The 17914-nt window shown below is 38.0% G+C and overlaps 1 protein-coding gene across 8 annotated transcripts in view; it reads left to right on the top strand.

Annotated features, from left to right (window-relative positions):
- FGGY (FGGY carbohydrate kinase domain containing) overlaps positions 1 to 17914 on the top strand; it is a 328075-nt gene that overhangs the window by 233372 nt on the left and 76789 nt on the right. For 7 of the 8 annotated variants that reach the window (XM_064454957.1, XM_064454960.1, XM_064454956.1 and 4 more), the window contains one exon: positions 3609 to 3724. The exons of the other annotated variant lie outside the window; for it this stretch is intronic. In XM_064454957.1, the coding sequence (XP_064311027.1) occupies positions 3609 to 3724 (116 nt within the window). The remainder of the gene's footprint in view (positions 1 to 3608; positions 3725 to 17914) is intronic. 8 annotated transcript variants of the gene reach the window in all.

Genomic DNA, 17914 nt, shown 5'->3' with positions numbered 1-17914 from the left:
ATGAAAATAAAACTTACCAACATAATGGGTTAGTGTTTTAGCTCATATTTGAGGTTGGCCTTTATATCAGAACCTTCCACTTACAGATCTGCCAGGTGCTTCATTTGGGAAGAGGTGTCCTTCCCAGTTCATGCTTTCTATATTGTGTTGAAAATTCAATCAGAAATCAGCTATTTTTCCTTCTTCTGTAAGCACTTTGCATTTATAAATCTATACAAGTAGATGCAAATGCTCACAGCCCCATTGCCATTTCATACTAGAGTATGTTCAGTCCAGCCATATCCAGTAAGAGAGCTCCGAAATGCTGGAATTCAGTGCATTCGCAAGGGCCGATCTATCCCTGTTCACATGGTTTCAGTGGGCCTATATATGTAGTGTGGTGTTGCTCAGAGTGAGTGGTCAGGATGAACTGGTGCCTGTTTAGAACATGCTCTTTGGAGTCCAGCAAGGCTGCACCAGTTTCTCTTTGGATAATCATGGAGACTCAGAGGGAGTTGCTTTGTGATCTTTGAAAGTGAGCTGTCATTTAGCTGTCATCCTTAGAGTGTTTTTCAGGGTGTGGCAATAGTTCATAGCATTGATCTAATTAGAAAAATACATGTTCAGTTCTGATGAGAATTTGTTATTATTTGGTATTTACCATATTTGGGAAAACTTGATGCATTATTGTTTCACTCTTGATGCCTAAATTTTTCCTGAAGTAATGAAATTATCTTTATTTCAAATACCCAGTCTTTATTTTTCCTTTTAATGACAGGTTTGAGCTGATTTGGGAAAAATGTATTCCACCCCCCCACCAGTATTTTCTTCAGCCTAGAATTTATTTATTCACCCAGTTTTTGTCAGAGGTCCTAATTAGATTTCTGTGCCTGGCTTTTAAATTCTTGGAAATTGGAATTTCTTATATCAATACTGTCATTGCTGTAGTTACAGGTCAAGTGCTCTTCTGTTTTTAAAGCAGATGCCGAATTGTAATTGTTTGATTTATTCTTAAACTGTTTAAGGAAAACAAAAAGGGGGGTGGGGGGTGGGAGGGGAGGTGTCAAAACTGTTTGAAGAGTAACCCTGAAATAATCTCCACAGATTTTACAAAAATATAAGTAGTTACCTTTACTTCTTTTTTTTACCCCCCAAAATGTGTAATGTTAATAAATTCTCTCATTGCAAAGGACAAACAATGCACCTTTATAAACAGTGGGATTGTGAATGAACATCACCAGTCCTCTGGTTGTAAAAACATGGTCACTCCAAAAGAACAGAATGAAATGAAGCATAATGCATTTAAAATATACATTTCTGTCCTGGACGAGAAAATGGGAGTATGGGGAGTTATCCTATCTTCTGCTCAGCATTATGTAAGAGGATGTACACTGAGAACAGTGCCTTTAGCTGTCCCACCCCGTAGGAATCCTGCCCTCCCTTGTACATCCTTAGTTGTTGTTGTAAACCCCCAAAACATGGTGAATCTGAGTTCCAGGTAGTTTTCCAGCTGTGTGGAAAGGCTCTTCCTGTTATTATCTGTCTTTATTGTGTGTACAGTATCAGTGTCTAGAAGCCTTAGCTTTGATTTGTAGATAGTAAATAAAATTAACTTCTCATTTTCTGTTCTGTTTGCTGATTTCTTTTACTATGTAACGGTTTCTGTTACTGTGTTTTAATGGAGGAGAGGCACTCACTGTTGCTTTGTTTGTGGGATATTTCTATATAAATGAATGAGAATCTATGACAAGGATGTTTGTCAAGCTTGCAGGTTGTAGAGTCCATTCCCTTAGTGGCCTTTTTTCAAAAAGACCACATCCTTTATTATTTACTGCACGCTTTTTGCTACAGCTGTAAAGTAAGAAGCTCTACTTTGCCTAGATAGTGCAATGGGATGTGTACTAGCAGCAAATATTTGAAGTTTTGTCTCTCCCTTTGACTGAATACTTAGTGTTTTGAGTATCTAGTTGGGTTTGATTGTGTTTTATAGGTACAGGTTGTAGGTGCTGATATGCGTGACATTCATTAGGACACCTCACTGTATATGACTATCAGCTATGCTGCTGTCTTATTTTTAAGCTTCCTGAATGCAGCGGTCTTCCTTCTTTGTTCAGTAATTGTACCTTGCTGTAGAAGGTGGGGCCATTGTCCGGAGCTGGTTTTTCTAGGCATTATGGTAATGTGAGTAACAATATGTAATACAATCATGAGATTTTCAGTTTAATTCTCCTTAATTAGGTCCCTAGGTATTTCACTTGGATGAAAGGGAGGATTTACTTTAACTAAAAAAAAAAATTTTTTTTGTAGAGAGGAATTTTGTTTGGATTTTGCTTATGCAAAACTGCAAGAATAAGTCAAATGCTTCATTCATCCAAATTCAGTTTGCTTTGAAGATACATATTCAAACTGTAACATCTTAATAAAAAGGCTATGTCTGTGAAAGCACACCTTGGCTAAAAATGAGTCACAAATAAGTTGTCCTGTAAGATATCAGAGAAAATCCATCTCTGAAAGGGGATTCTTTTTGAGAACAGTTATGATGTTTTGTTTCCCCAAGATGCATCTGAGATGTCTTGCACTAGATAGTACAGTAGTATTCCCAAGACTATAGGCAGCTGAAATTTTCAGTAGTATTTAGCATTTTTAATAACCTTTTAGTTCATTGAATTTTCAAGTGCAATTAAATACTGATCTGAGACTGTTCTTAGAGTTCAGACAGAAGACAGTCTGTATAATACTAAATCTTCAGGAACATTATTTGTGTTTTGGGGGCAATGTTTTGGGGTTGGGGGTGTGGGTCATTTTAGGAGAAAAACATTCTGTTTGTTATGACAGACATTTCTGCAAGTTCTCTTGTCTTTTGTTTGTGTTCTGCTCCTGTATTCTGCCCTTGTGGTGCTGTACTGTCACAGTGAAGTTCAGCATCAGCTTATCAGGAATGAGACTTGAAACAAGAACTTAATATTGCACTCAGCTGCATCACAGCTAATGCTGTTTCAGCATGTCAGTGAATTGTCATCAGGTTCTGCAGAAATACAGACCTAATGTTAGTGGTACTTGAACACATGATATGCAGAAGCTCTGGTAGTTGGATGAGATTTGCTTGTACACATTCACCCGATAAAGGCATTTCATACCTGCAGGTATTGAAGCAGTGCCATTTCACCTAATTATCAGTGCATACATAATCTCCTGTAAATGGTAATTCAGCTTGAACATAAGTAATTTAGAAAGTTTTTCTAAGGACATACTGTGTGCAAAACATTGCTATTTACATACAGGTTGGAAAAGCAGGAATCTTTCTCTGAGCTGCTTGCTAAAGAGCTGTTGTGTTCATGCTATGCTGTCTCCTAGGCATGTGCATGGCCTGTTATTTGACTGATTTATGCAATGAAGTGCCCAGACTAGGAGTTGTTTCAACAGAGAAATATCTTAAACATAAGGTCCTTTTAAGGTATCTGAAGACATGCACTCCAAAGAGTAACCAATTTTTTTAATGTTAGCTTTATGCTTGGAATTTTTGACTGGTGAATGAAGAGATCATTTTGCACAAACTTCTTTCTAGTCACAAGTTTAATACCAAACATGTTCATTTGCCTGATTCCATGCCCATATTGCCTCTTTTCTAGGTCGCTCTGTACAGTAGTGTGCAAGTGGACGTACACTTCAGATGGAGGTTGGGATGACAGTTTCTGGAAAATGATTGGTTTGGAAGATTTGGTGAAGGACAAGTATGAAAAAATAGGTATATCGGGGGTTGTTTTGTTTTATCCATATCCATAAAGAAGTTATATACATGTATATATAAAAAAGATATGTACATGTATATATAAATATATATACACATATAAAAAGACCTTTTGCTGTATTATTGTGAATGTCAGCAGAAATGTAGCAGGACTTGATGAAGCTTCACATGGTTTGATAACAAGACTGGATGCCCATAGGTGACAGCTTCCCTAAGTACACTTTTTACTTGGCATTGTCATCAAAAACTGTGTTTATATTTTGTATCTTTTCCCTTTCTGAAAGCCTAGCTAGCCTTTCAGTACTGCTCAGCCTCAACAGTAGAGAAGTAAATGGGAGCCTCAGCAGTTGATTACATGAAGGAAGCACCTGATACGGGTATATTGGATGGCAGGCTACAAAAAAAAAAGCCACAATGTAATAGTTTAATAGCTGTTACTGATAGCATGGTTTGCAACCTGTACCAATCTCCCTTGCAGTAATTAAAAAAAAAAAAAAAAAAGCTACTTCTGCTTGTTATTCTCTTTATACTGTTTTTTTCACGCTCTTAGAGCCTAAGTTTAATTAGAATGGTAGCCTTGCTAATAGCAATTCCTACAGCAGATATTCATTAAAAGTCCATAATGTTAATATACCAAAAAATTTCCAGGATAACTTTATTAGACTTTCCCTGTTAAGGCAATGGACTTTTAATGGATGTCCTAAGCAGACATGTCATTAACAAGAATATTACCAGACATGAATTAAAATATGCTCATTCAACAAAGTTAATTATCTGAAATTTCCTTTGATTTTTTTTAATGTCTAGCACTTTGAACAAGTTTGTGCAGCAGTTCAAATGCAGCAACATGAAATGGAAATTGTGTAGAGAGGACTGTAGTGAAATGAAATATAATGACATCTATAATCTTTTCTGATCATCACAAAATATTCTATAAGCCATTTTCAGGTTATCAGAAAATTGTACTTGAAAGCTCCCTTGAACAGATTTCAGCTTTCCCCCCTGCAACTGACATTGCTCATGCAAAGGTATAAAATCTGCTATGAGTATTAGGCTTTTAGCTTCCTGAAGTTTTAGTTTGAATACAGTTCTTACAACATCTATCTCATGTGGCTTTTAGCAAATCTTCAAGAAGTTAAAATAAGACTTGCAATAAATACATGTTTTTACCAGAAAATTGAACATCTCAGAAGCTGGTGGTCTCATGGAAGAATATTTTTAAAATAAATTATTAATGAAGTGTAAGCAAAGGGTTTAATACAATATTTATGCAATGCACTTCAAGGACAGTGTAAAGCAATTTGCTGTTTTAAGTAACTAAACATACATGTTTTAAATGATAAAGTAGCCATTAATAAAAAGGGCCTTTTGTTGTGATGGAAGCCTCATAAAACTAGTCTATATATGGCTCAACATTTAGCAAGACAGAAATAATTAATTTCCAATATCAGGCTTACATTTTTATTAAAACACAATATTTACAATATATATCAGTAAATTAACTTCTGTTGATAGGTGTTTCTTGCAAGAAGAAAATGTTTTCCTGTGTTAAAGAGGAAAGCGTCTAGTTCCCTGGGCAATTGCGTTGATTTTCAAGAAAGGAACCATAGAACTGGGCTGAATACTGTAGGCATAGAATACAATAGAATACCATCTTGGCTGGAATTGGAGAAGCAGAACCTGGACTCCAGAACTGCACCAAACTGTAGGCTAGAACTTGAAGCTTCTGAAGAGCACATACGCATACTCAACTTGAGAAATCCTTTGATTTTCAGATTCTTGGACTGATTACCTTAGGTGTACCCAAAGTGTAAGACATGTTTCATTTTGCATAATAATGCTGAAACCTGGCTGTAGGTAGAATATATGCTTATTTCCATGACGGTTTGTCTAAACTTGCTTGTTTTAAAAGGAAGGCGTTACATTCATTGTATTCAGCTGTGTGATAAAATCACAGAAAAGCAGGACAGTGACCTTCATTCACGTGTCTATGAAGAGGGAGTAAGGAGCTCTGTACTAATATGGAAACCAGATAGCAACTACTCCTGCATTCCTTTGAGTTCTTCTTCTGAACTGCACTTGTTGGAGTCTCTTGGAAGGGTTTAGCTTCAGGAGACAAAAAGACACCAAAACACAGCAACTCACTCCCTGCCCGGAAGCTACTCAACAATGCTGAGGTTGGTGTTGTGTGCTGTGGAAGTGCTTTGCTTTCTGCCACCCCTAACCTTATCAGTGTCCCTGAAATGGGAAAATGGAAATGGTAACTTTCTCCCAATGAAAGTTTAGGGGTTTTGCTTGTTTTAATGAATGTTCAGCATTGTTGGACTTGAGAAGAGCACTCTGAACAAGATCAGCTTTCCTTTTTTTAATTTAAATTAATCAGGACAGTGTAGATCCACCTACCAGGAAAGTGCCATTCAGTCACTTGAGTAGTGCTGGTCAAACTGCAGCTGGAATATTCTTGTATAGTGGAAGACTCCTTCTTACCAACTCCCAATGTGTCAGCATTGGTGGTGAGGCACCGTCACTGCATAGACCTCCTCCCAGGAGCTCACAAATGCTACACTGAGCCCAATGAACACAGGATCACACCTTGCACAAACTCAGCTCAAGCTATATTTATAATATTGCTTCAGGGTGCTGATCCATAAGTGAGCAGTCTCAGCTGCCATTAACTCCAGCACATTATTCCAAAGGAAGGCAATTTGTTTAAGTAACTCATGTGGACAAACAGTCAGAGTGTGTGCTTCCAGGAGGTACATCACAGTGTGCTGTGAGTGACAGAAAATAATTCAAAGCAGTAGGCTTAGCTGGCTTGCTGATTAAGGAACTCGAAATTGCCAGATAACCTAGGAAGGAGTAAGTTGAAGGAAGATTGTACATGGTCAAAAACTCCTTCTAAAATGAAAACAAAATCGAAAAACTAACAAGTCTGAAGTAATTCTAATGGAATTTCCTTTTCTGTTCTCAAGCTTGTCCAAGTCATGTATGCCTGCTCAAGGTTTGTTTAGCTCAAATACAAGATGTATTTTAATGCCTGCACATTCCCCTTGTAAAGAGATAATAGTCTTTTTCTCACATATCTCTCCTAAAAGATTAGCAGGTTCTGAGTCATCATTTCTTTCTAAACAAAGCAAAATGTCACGAGATAAAATTAGGAACATTTTCTTACTGTAACAAAAGTAAATACATAGTTTACCAGTTTAAAATAAGCGGAAAAGCTATGTGGTTTTTTTAAGTCTCTAGTGAAATCATTATTGTTTCCAATCAGAGGGAACTGTAGATGAATAGTTATGACTAGACCTTTTTTTTTGAAGTAGCTTTAACTTCCATGGCACTGGAAATATTTATGGAAATTACCTGAGAACAACTTCTTTAATGTACATATTCCTTTATTCTGATAAATATAGTTTTAAACATCACTTTTAAATGTCTTGCCCTTTAAAAATACATTTACTGTAATCAGAGTGGTGCTTGTGGTTCCAGGTAGTACGCTTCTCTTAGTTTCAGTTTAACTTAACATATGACCTTGTTGATAAGGGAGACCCTCACGTCTGACCTTTGGGATCTTCCAAAAACCTTTCCCACATCAGGGCGTGGGTTCACATGTGAAAATTCCCAGGCCTTTGACATTTTACATTTCTCAGCGCAGACTAACTTTTCAGGGAATCCACCTAGTAAGTTTTTTTGTGGTCCCTTCTGCACATCATGAATTTACTGATCACGTTTGTGAAGGTTAAAAGTGTTATCTGGAGATACTACAAAATTTATTGATCCCATTAATTTGCCCACCAAGAGGGTAGAAGATGGCTTGTATTCAAAACCACTATGAAAGTGTTGTGTACTACAGGCATTAGCATTTATCTGCTGTGGTGAAAGTGCATGATGAGTATCTCTTTGTGGTATTATAAAACCTAGAAAGACATTAACAATTCCGTTAAAATTTCATGTACCATAGACCTCTTAGGGTACTGAAGCATATATTCCATTTGGAGGAAAATGCCTGATAAATCTTCACCACATCCCTCTACTTCAGGGGGCTACTTAAGGGACCAAACAATGATTCTTTATTGACTAGTAATATTTTATGCCACGTCTTTTTTTGGTGGAAGATGGCACCTTTGTCTGAGAGCCCACTGCAGGTTCTGCAGAACAGGTTTTACTGTTCTTGTAGATCGTGTGTTGAAGGCTAAAATGCTTTTGTAAAGGGCATTTGTCAACTTGTTTCATCTGTGATGGAGCAGCATAGTGATTTTAATGAAGTGTTTTTTTAAAAAGCAAGCTTCATACTTGGAAATATAGCCCTTCCACATGGTAAGGATTTCATAAACCCATTTCCCAGCTTTTACTGACTAGGAATTTACAGCCACATCCTCAAAAGTGAATAAATACACAGCTCATACGTATGGGATCTTTATGAACATCTGAGGTGAAACTGGGAAAAGTATTTGGATTGTTTAAATCTCACAAGTTTTATGGAAATTCAGTGCTTGCTTGAACTTTGAGTGCTTAAAATCAATATGCTAATGAAAATAACTCTTGCATGGACAGATTGTAATATCAGCAGATAGGGTTTTGTAGACAACCTTCGTCATCATCCTGTTCACAGGATTATAAACTCTGTCTTAAAATTACTTATCTCCATATTATCCAGTCGTATGGAAGTTTCAAAGTTTTATGCCTGTCTTCAAGCAGCACTTCCATCTCTGTTTGATAACCCTAAAACTGGAGTTTTGCTTAATTTGCCTTAGCATAATACTGGTAGAATTCGATCATGTTTGATTTTGACTTTGAAGGTGGTGATGGTGTGAGGACAAACACCTTCCAGTCTGTATACGTCTCTTAAATCCCATTCCGGGTCTTTTACCCACTCATCCTTCTTTGCCATCTTCAGGAATAATGCTTCCCACTTTCCACAGATTGCCTCAATCCATCTCCAGTAGGATTTCTTCTGATTTGTTTTAACGTTGGCACTGTGTTTTCAATTATGGAAGGTTCAACTTGACTCTAAGGTGCATTTATGGTTAGTGGCTTTTACTCCCATGTATCAGTACAATAGTGTCACCCTCCCAGTTCCAGCACTGTGACTGTGCTTTAGTGTACAGTCCTAGCACTTTGCAATCTCTTGTCCGAAACTCGTCCCTTAATTCCAGGACTTTGGGACTAGAAGCTTGATGTTTTCATGTACCTGGCCACTTGTGTATCCCATTTTTGAATGCCCTGAAAAGAAGGATATGTAGAACTGTAAGAGTGTGTGGATGTTCTTTTCTAATGCTCCTTTATTTGTAGTCCTTATTTATGAATTGGTAATAAAGAAAACAATGTATGATTTGGGACTTTGACAAGATATCTGTGACTCTCTTGATTGGTGCCTGCTGTCAGTCTTATTATGCACAAGCTTTACAATATGCTTGGTTTTCAACTGTAGGTGCAGCTCTGTGTTCCCTTAGGAATTCAAAGAAGTGACAAAACAGCAGGCAGGTTATTAATGAATATGTTATTATATGAATAGTTGTATTCCTACATCTGCCACTGTCTACTTCTACACACAAAACTAATGAAGGTAATGGTATTGTATACCTCATTTTTTTACACTTACATAGAGTCTGCTTAGGTTTTGTATTTTGTCAGAAGTAGCCAGTTTTAATACTTTGAAGTTCTACTCATTTATTTACATTTAGGCTGAAAATGGAAGACTCAGTCCGGGGTGGGAGAATACAGTCAATATTAACTTACACTACAGCAGCTGTGAAGGGAATGGTCAATCATCAGTTCTGCCAGTTTTCTGTCTCTTCCAAGGCCTTTGATGCCAGATGCTCTGGAGTATATGAGGGATTTCCTTGAAGGCTGAAGAGAAAGCGATGATGATTTTTCTTCAGGTCAGCTTGTAGGTGCCAGTTCTTAATAGAACTGGATTGTAGCAACAAGATCTAAACACCAAGCTGCTTTGCAAATGGTAGAGAATAATAAGTAAAAAGATTCTCTTAAGTATGGGGTCCCTTTATCTGTCTTTCTTCGGTTTTTTCCTATCCCCAATAAATTACAACATGTTACAATTTTAAGCAAAATTAAAAGGACGAATCAGAGGATATTTACACTTACATGCTGTCAAAATCCATGGAATTTACAAGAGAAGAGTGTTCCAAATATACTAACATTTTTCTGGCTTACTGTCGTTTCAGTCTGTCCAAGAGCTGTAGCAACTGTAAAGGAGCTGAAACTGGCACAGCGTAAAAGGTTTTAGGGTGACTCCTTCCTCAAAACTTGAGGCATTATTTCATAATATATGACTCAGCAGTAAGAAGTTAGAATTTTTCTCAGAAAAGCTACATGTTCCTGTGATTTCTATTTTATGGGTTTTTTTCCATCTTGAGATCACTGAATCACATGAATGGTTCAGGTTAAAAGGGAACTCTGGAGATCACCTAGTTCAGGTCCCCCTGCTCAGAGTAGGGTCACGTTCAGCAGGTTGCGCAGGGCTGTGTCCAGCTGGGTTTTGAGTATTTCCCAGGAGGGAGACCCCAAAATCTCCCTGGCAACTTGTTCCAGTGTCTTGACCACCCTTCCCCACTAAAACCATTTTTTTCTTGTTTAAATGTAGTTTCCTGTATTTCAGTGTGTGCTCCTTGCCACCTGCACTGTCACTGGGTACCACTGAGAAGTCTTTCTCCGTCGTCTTTACTCCCTCCCATGAGATATTTATATACATGTTGATAAGATCTGCCCCCCACACACACCTCCAAGCCTTCTCTTTGCTGGGCTTAAAGTCTCAGCTCTTTCAGTCTCTCCCTGTACTATGTGCCTCTGTCATCTTTGGGGTCCTTCTCTGGGCTTTCTCCAGTATGTCCATGTTTCTCCTTTACTGGGAAGTCCAGAATAAACTACAACACTCCAGATGTAGTCTCATGAGCAGGGAGCAAGGGTCATCTCCCTTGGCTTGCTGGTAGCACTCTTCTTAACAGCAGCCCAGGAGGTTGTTGGCCACCTGTGCTGCAAGGGCACATCACTGACTCATGTTCAATGTGGTGTCCATGGAGCCTCACGGTCCTTTTCTGCTGAGCTGCTTTCCAAACAGTAGCCCCCCAGCCTGTCCTGGTGCATGGGGTCTTTCTATGTCACGTACAGGACTCTTGCTTTTCCCTTTCTTGAATTTCACAAGTGTCCTGTTAACCAATTTCTCCAGCCTGAGATATTCTTCCGCTTTCCAATAACTGTTCTTCAATAGGCTGGGCTAAACTTGGTTAGCTCAGGTTTCTTCATAGTGCTCCTGGGCTGCATTTTCCACTCCTCTTCCACTGTAAGGAAGGGAACCATCATTCACCCTACTTATCATTAGGTTGAATCCTGCTGGCAGAAGGTACCTTTCCACTTCTCCCTACTCTCTCCTGCAAGAAGTGAGGAGTACTGTGTGGTGTTCTTTCATCCTCAGGCTCTGCCATAGGCTAGATCAACTAATAGTAAAGCTTTGTGCTTTCAAAAAATACACTTGTAGAGTTCTGGTCTCAGGGTCTGTCTACCTGGGGAATCATATTTTATTCTTCTCTAGCAACATCGTGGACTTGTGAACTTCTTCGCTAGTATGAAAACTGGGAGCTTTTACTTTGAATTTCTGTTTTTAATAGTCACAAGAAAAGCTTTGAGCAGACTTTGAGACTGTTATAAATGTTTAATATTTAAATTTCTCATATATTATCTTGCTTTTTTATTTTTTTCTATAGTTCTTAAAAAAAAAAGGCATTTCTCAGAATAGCTCTGGGTCACATCATCTTTTCACCTGACTCTTCCTCTTCCTGGTTCTGATTTGTTCTTCATCTTTTTGCTTAAGCCTCATCCTGCAATTGCTTTTAAAACAGATATGTCTGCTTTATGAGTCAAAAAACCCAGGACTATTTAAAACAATTTGCTGACTTCCTCCAAGTTAGAAGCTGTTGGACTCTCTAAAATTAATGTTTAAGTAGTTTAAAGTATATCTTAGAACCAATCTTAATGTTATAATTTCCTATGTTGGAGAGCCCACTTCAGACTTAAAGGTTGTTGATTGTTAGTTGCTGTCATTGCTCAAAATTAATGAATTAATTAAAGAATATGCTTTATTTTTCATCTGAATTTTAACTTCCTACTCCTGTCTGGCAGACTGTAGTGACATGCCTGACCTGCACAGACTGGACTGAATTTTTCTATGTTAAAGGAAAACACTGAGCTGCTTGAGGTTTTTCACTGAAAGTCTTATGTGAACTGTCATACTTCTCAATCCTTGTAATTGCTTTCCTGACTCATTTCTGAAGCTTTTATAATGCATCAGTATCTTCTCAGTATAGGTATTAGAACTGGATATTGTGTGAATGTGGTGGGGAATAAAATTGTGCAGGTATCAGAAACTTAGCTGAAAGATTCAAAAGCATCCTTTCAGTAACTGATCAGGTTATTTTTGGTCTGTCATTTCTTTCAGTATTGAAGAAGGGGTGATTATTTCTTCAAGGAGGAGTTGCTATCATGTGAACTATTAAAAAAATCCAATAATAAAAAATATTCTGCTAAGTAATAATCTGTAATTAATACATAAATTGCCTGTGCAATCTTAGTGATGTACTATACCAAAACAGAGTCTGATTACTTGTAACTCTAAAAGTATAGCAGCAGTCACATAATTTACATTGATAATCCCTGTATTTAGAGAGTCTATTAGGAATACTGTACTGTAAAATACTGTAAAATTATCAGCCTATTGAAATTCTTGTTTGCAGGCAAAAATGTGAGATCAGGTAGCTGAATTCGGCTGCAAAGACGTTGTATCTAGTTACTTAGTAAGGCATCCAAATATATATGTATTGTATACCCACATGCACGTCAGCATAGTGAGTAGTGAACCATGCATTACAAGAGATGTTCATTCTGCACTGTTTCACTGAAATCTAGTAATGAAAACTCAGTCACGTCTGTCAAATGTACATGCCTAATGATCCAATGATGCAGAATGCTTTTTATCTTTTTCTTTTGACCTTTAACCAGGAAAGCTTGTAATTTATACATGAGGTAACTCTCTTTCATTTGGACAAGAAGGCAGGAGGCTTCGTTGAAGTAGGCACCTATGGTCTGCAGACCAGTTTACTTTTCAGTTTAATGAATCAGGATCTGTGTGCACATAGGTTGCTTACTTTTGCCAGTATTTAGCAACCTAGTATGTCTGCCTTAAGTAATTACATATTAGGTAGTTGAGATGTAGTTCAGCCAGAGGCATAAGCTGTATGGGAAAGTGGGATGGAAAGGACCCAAATTAGATTTGCTTCAAGCTACTGTGGCAGCTCACATAGACAGAGATTAATTTTGTACTGAAGAAAGCCAAAGTGACTTTGTTTAACCAACTGGTTTTTCTCACTTTTAAATAAACTCGCCTATAATATCACAATTTGTTCTGGTTTTCCTGAATGAAAATTCTGAAGTTTTTAACTGCCAACTAGGAAATTTTATTGAGGGTATTTCCATGTTAAAAAAGCCCCAAATCTGACTGTTTCTAACACCCTTTTACTACCATACATTCAGTCCTAAAACAAAAAAAAATTATAATTTTATAGTCCACATCATTATCCTACTTCCTTCTGACCACAGCGCTATGTTTGCTGATCAGTGGGGTTAAATATGGTGAACAATCAGCCATACATATCTCACTTTGTATCAGTGCATATCCTGTATCAGTGAGTGTTGTATGTAATTGAGAGGGATATTTGGTAATGTATTGTACGTGAAATAGGGTTGGGGCGATGCATCAAAAGAGTTATAATATTATTTATTCAGATTCCTTGCATATCCCAGACTTTTGGCATTGTGTGGATTATTATAAAACACAAAAATTGGAGATTGTTTACAAGCTTTGTAATGAACAAAGCATCGAGGGGGAAAATGCCTTATATTGATTATTACAAGCTCCATTTGGATGGATGGTGCTTCTTTTCGCTAAGGTAGTTTCCTTTGATGCTTATTTAGTACCATTTAGTTTAACTAGGTAACTTCTTCAATGCATACTTTATATTGCTTAATTAACAGGATATCTGCTTTGTGTATTGTCTTTTAAATTAAAAAGCATTTAGATTGTCCAGTTTGGGGGAGGCTATAAAATAGAGACAGGTTGTACCCATTGGTTGGGTTTCTTTCTGAGGTGGCTGGGATTTCAACAAGGGATTGATATATCCAATTTCAGGTTTGCTTGTGTCAAGTTAGTGAAGAAAAGGGACATCTCCTTTTGATTTTCTTCCTTTTGTATTTACAGCCAGATATAAGTGCTCATGAAATGCAGCCACGTTCTGCATGACAGATGAAAAGCTGTTCTCATGAGTATGTCATAGTTGAGTCAGCTGGGCCCCCTGCTGCGCTCTGCTTTTGTTGTCTGTAAAAAGGTCTATGTCCTAAAGTACCTACTTCTGTTAAATATTAGTGAGCCTGTACAGTGAATTTTGATTACTAAAGTTGACTGAAGATGTATTGTCTGCCTTGTATGTTGCGTCTGGTAAATAGCTGGTTGCTGTGGTAACCGCCTAAAAAGGTAGAGGGTCGTTGGTACCACAAATTCTTTAAACAAAACTTGATCATAGCAAATTCTAACATTAGTCTTTGAAGGAGGATAAAAGAGAGGAAGAGATTCAGACAGCTTTTTCCTTTTGTAAACTCACTGCTTTATAGGGGAAAAAATAGCTAGAAATAGTCTGTCTCGTACAAAATGAAAAAGTTGTGGATTAGGGCATTGCATTAGTGAAACAGCTGTATGAATGTGAAACAGAAAGATCTCCAGCTTCAGCCATTATGGGTTTGTTTGGTTAGGTCTAATTTTGGAAGTCATTATAGCAAAGGTAAATGACTTGTACGGGAGACTACTGTAAACAAAAGACTCGATACATTTACTTTGGCAGAAGCCTTGAGAAGACTCAGTCCTTTCACTGCCTCTTTTATGCAGCCTTCTGTAATACTCTCACTGCCCGCCTCTGTGTGCAGGCGGTTCTTGTTTCCCTTCCTCCCTCCCTAGACAGCTTCCCTCCCTTGACAGGTAGGATTTAAGGAGAGCAGCACCTGCCATTGAAATGCTGGTGTGTAGCTGTGGAATACCTTTATGTTTGTAGTAGCTGTCCCTTGACTTCTGAAGCCACTGTGTTTTGCTCAAGTAATAATGTATTCATTCTCTCCCGCTGTAGTACTGGAGTACAGTCTGTTTCAAATGCTTTAATTTTTAATTGTGGCTCCTCTTTAGTTGCTTTTTGTGTTTTTTATTTTTTCATTTAATAGCTTTATACTTACAGATTCTAGGCATACTGATGCTTAGCTGTTTTCTAGTTTTTCAGTGAAGAGTAAACCATGAGAATTACAACTCCCTTTTCAGGTCTCTACCCATGTGGTTAAGTCAAGGCTCTGCCCATTCCACACCTACTTACTCTCACTTGTGTGGGTGGGGAGGCAATTTCCATGATGACAGAAAGAGTGCCCATGCAGAGCCTGCTTCTTCCCTTTTACAAAGCTCCTTGTGAATGTATCGTATGGGTGTAGCAGAGCTTTAATTGATTTCTGAAGCTGGGAGGATGAAGTAGGGGGACAGAATCAGTATCCTCCCCCAACTGCGCTCACTTGCTGGCACCTCTTTTCTGTTCTCCCTGAATGTTGGGTGACCTAGAAGATTCTCCTTCGCAATCCCTGTCATGGCTGACTTCTGACTGCTGTCGCAGTGCTTTCAGCTGAGGAGGTTAGGAAGTGCTTTCAGTCAAGGAGTAACTCTTCACCTTGACTCCTAAAACGGATGGGACATACTCTCCTGTTAATTAATCTCTTTTTTTTAAATGCAAGATTTTTATGCTGCATTTTCAAATCACAAGAAACCCATCCCTGCACATTCTCGCATACTCTTTGTCCATGGTGGGTAGCAATGCTCCTGGTTGTTCTGATATATAACTAATATCAAAGGAAACTATAGGGTGATTTTCTACTGCTGCTGTAGAAGAGGGGATTATCTTTACCTCTGAAATGGGTCCCTTAGTGCTCATTAAGTAGAAATACAGTAATTGAGAAGCTGATAGGAAAAGATTTTGTCTAATATTAGCCCTGATCTCAAAAATGGAGTTTAACCACATAATAATTGCACACTAAAATGTTTGACAAGTGTGACTGATACAAACAGGCCAACCATGGAATTGAGTGCCTGGAAAGAGGTTTTATTTCAGATTAATTTAATCTTATGCTGTATATACAAGATATTTGTATGCTTTCAGGTCAGGGAAATGATTCTGAAGAAAAAGATGTGGTTTTAGCTGCATGAACTCTTTTGAACTTCCTTCCACCTTCAGGGTCTTTGAATGTCAGGAGAACCAGACAACTTTGTTTTTTCTGGTACTATTCCCCAATGTCTTAAAAACCTAGAAAGGTAATACAAAAGTTATCTTAAAGATAAACAATACTTCTCTCCAAATTATTGGGGAAAAAATGCAAAAGATACACCTCTTGAAAAAGCTAGCAGAATGTTCTGGCTTTACACTAAGAATTAATAAAATATAGACTTTTTTTTTCCTGTAAGGAGATAGTTTGATGTTGTCACTTCCTTCTCTATAAGGTAAATGGTGAGCTTTGGTTACTGCCCCCAGTATTTGAATATAAACCCAAAGTCAAGTGCAAATGCTTTGGCTTTACATACTTGTTTTAAATATCCAGTATGAGATTCAGCCTAGCATCTCAGAGGCAGTGGTGTGGCTGTCAACAGAATCGAAACCTGGAGAAACAAACACTGAGAAGTTGTGTGTGCTGTCTAGTCACAAAGTGCTCCGTACACTGCATCTGTCAGGAAGTGGGCATCTTCCTTAAAGTGAAGAACCAGCATAATTTACAGCAAAGACAAAGATCTAAGTGATACATAAAATTGAAGACCCATTTTCTACCTGTGAATTTAATATCATAACCTTCCTTTCATCTAACAGTAAGGTGGTATACCTGTATTTCTAGAAGATTATGCTCATGGTCATTAGTGTATTCCTGATATTTTATGATATGCTATTCTTCTTAATTAATCTCTATTTGGAGGATGTTTTACTTCCTTTCTACACATCCAAATGTGCTTTAGGTATAACATTCTCAATAGAATTGACTGTAGCTTGCTTTATTTTAAAAAGGAGTTTTGTCAACTCTGCCTAGATGATTTTTTGAATTTAGTAAAAGCTACATGTATGTACCAAGAGCCATGTTATTGGCAGGGAGATATATGGGAGCTCCCACTGTGCCTTTCGCTGCCTCTCACACACCAAATCTTTAGATACATAGGGAAGCGTGTGTGGCTCCAGGAGCTGTCAGTCTCATTGCTTTGGCTGTGGTTGTACTCAGCAGCCACAGAGGAGGCTTAAATTGTGAAAGTTTAGTGAATCTAGATATGTTGTTCTAAGCTCTGAGCAACCTCCGTCACCATGCTTTAATTATTGAAACAATCTCTTTTTGCAAGACAAACTTAATGTGCATTATGGTAGTGGAGACCAATGCAGATGGGACCTGCCACCAGGCTCCCTGGTGGCAGGACTGAGAGGGAAGGGTTGCGTTGCTTGTGTTCAGGGTGACAGTAATGTTCTTCATATTTCATAAGGCCAGTGAAGACTCAAAAGGATTATTTAAGTCTGTGAGGAAATACAGCTGCAATAGGAGGAATTTGCTGCTTAAGCCAGTTTCTTTTTCAGAGTTTCTGTTACTATAGCCACCTTATTCCTGGTAGAAACTGCTGGAATGGATGGAAGTGGAAAAAAAATGACCCATGCCTTGTGCAACAGGTGAAGTTTTCAGTTGTGAGCATGCACTGAGCTGAATCTTGTTCACATGCACAGAGAATGGCTGCAGGCAGCCTAGTCAGTAACTACCACAAGAGCTCGGGATTTCTGTGTAAGTGTTGCATATCTCTTGGAAAGATGCCAAGCAGAAATTAATTGCTTGTGGCGAAATCTTTCTCTGTGGCTAGATAGGACATTGAATACTTTTGAACTCTCAAATTGCTATGGGACAGCCTGATTTAGCATGGTTATATTTAATATAAAGACAGATAATGAAAGATACTTCTTAATCAGATAGAGTTCTTTGATGCACCTTTTTGTTTTAAATATGCCACACTAACTTGAGGGAGAGGAAGGGACTTCTTGTAATAACACACACGTTTGTTCTTCTGTTTAGTAAATTGACAGGTGT

The sequence above is a fragment of the Phalacrocorax carbo genome, chromosome 6 (genome assembly GCF_963921805.1).
Source record: "Phalacrocorax carbo chromosome 6, bPhaCar2.1, whole genome shotgun sequence".
Classification (NCBI taxonomy): Eukaryota; Metazoa; Chordata; class Aves; order Suliformes; family Phalacrocoracidae; genus Phalacrocorax; species Phalacrocorax carbo.
Note: the sequence above shows the minus strand (reverse complement) of the source record. Positions and strands in the feature narration are given on the sequence as shown.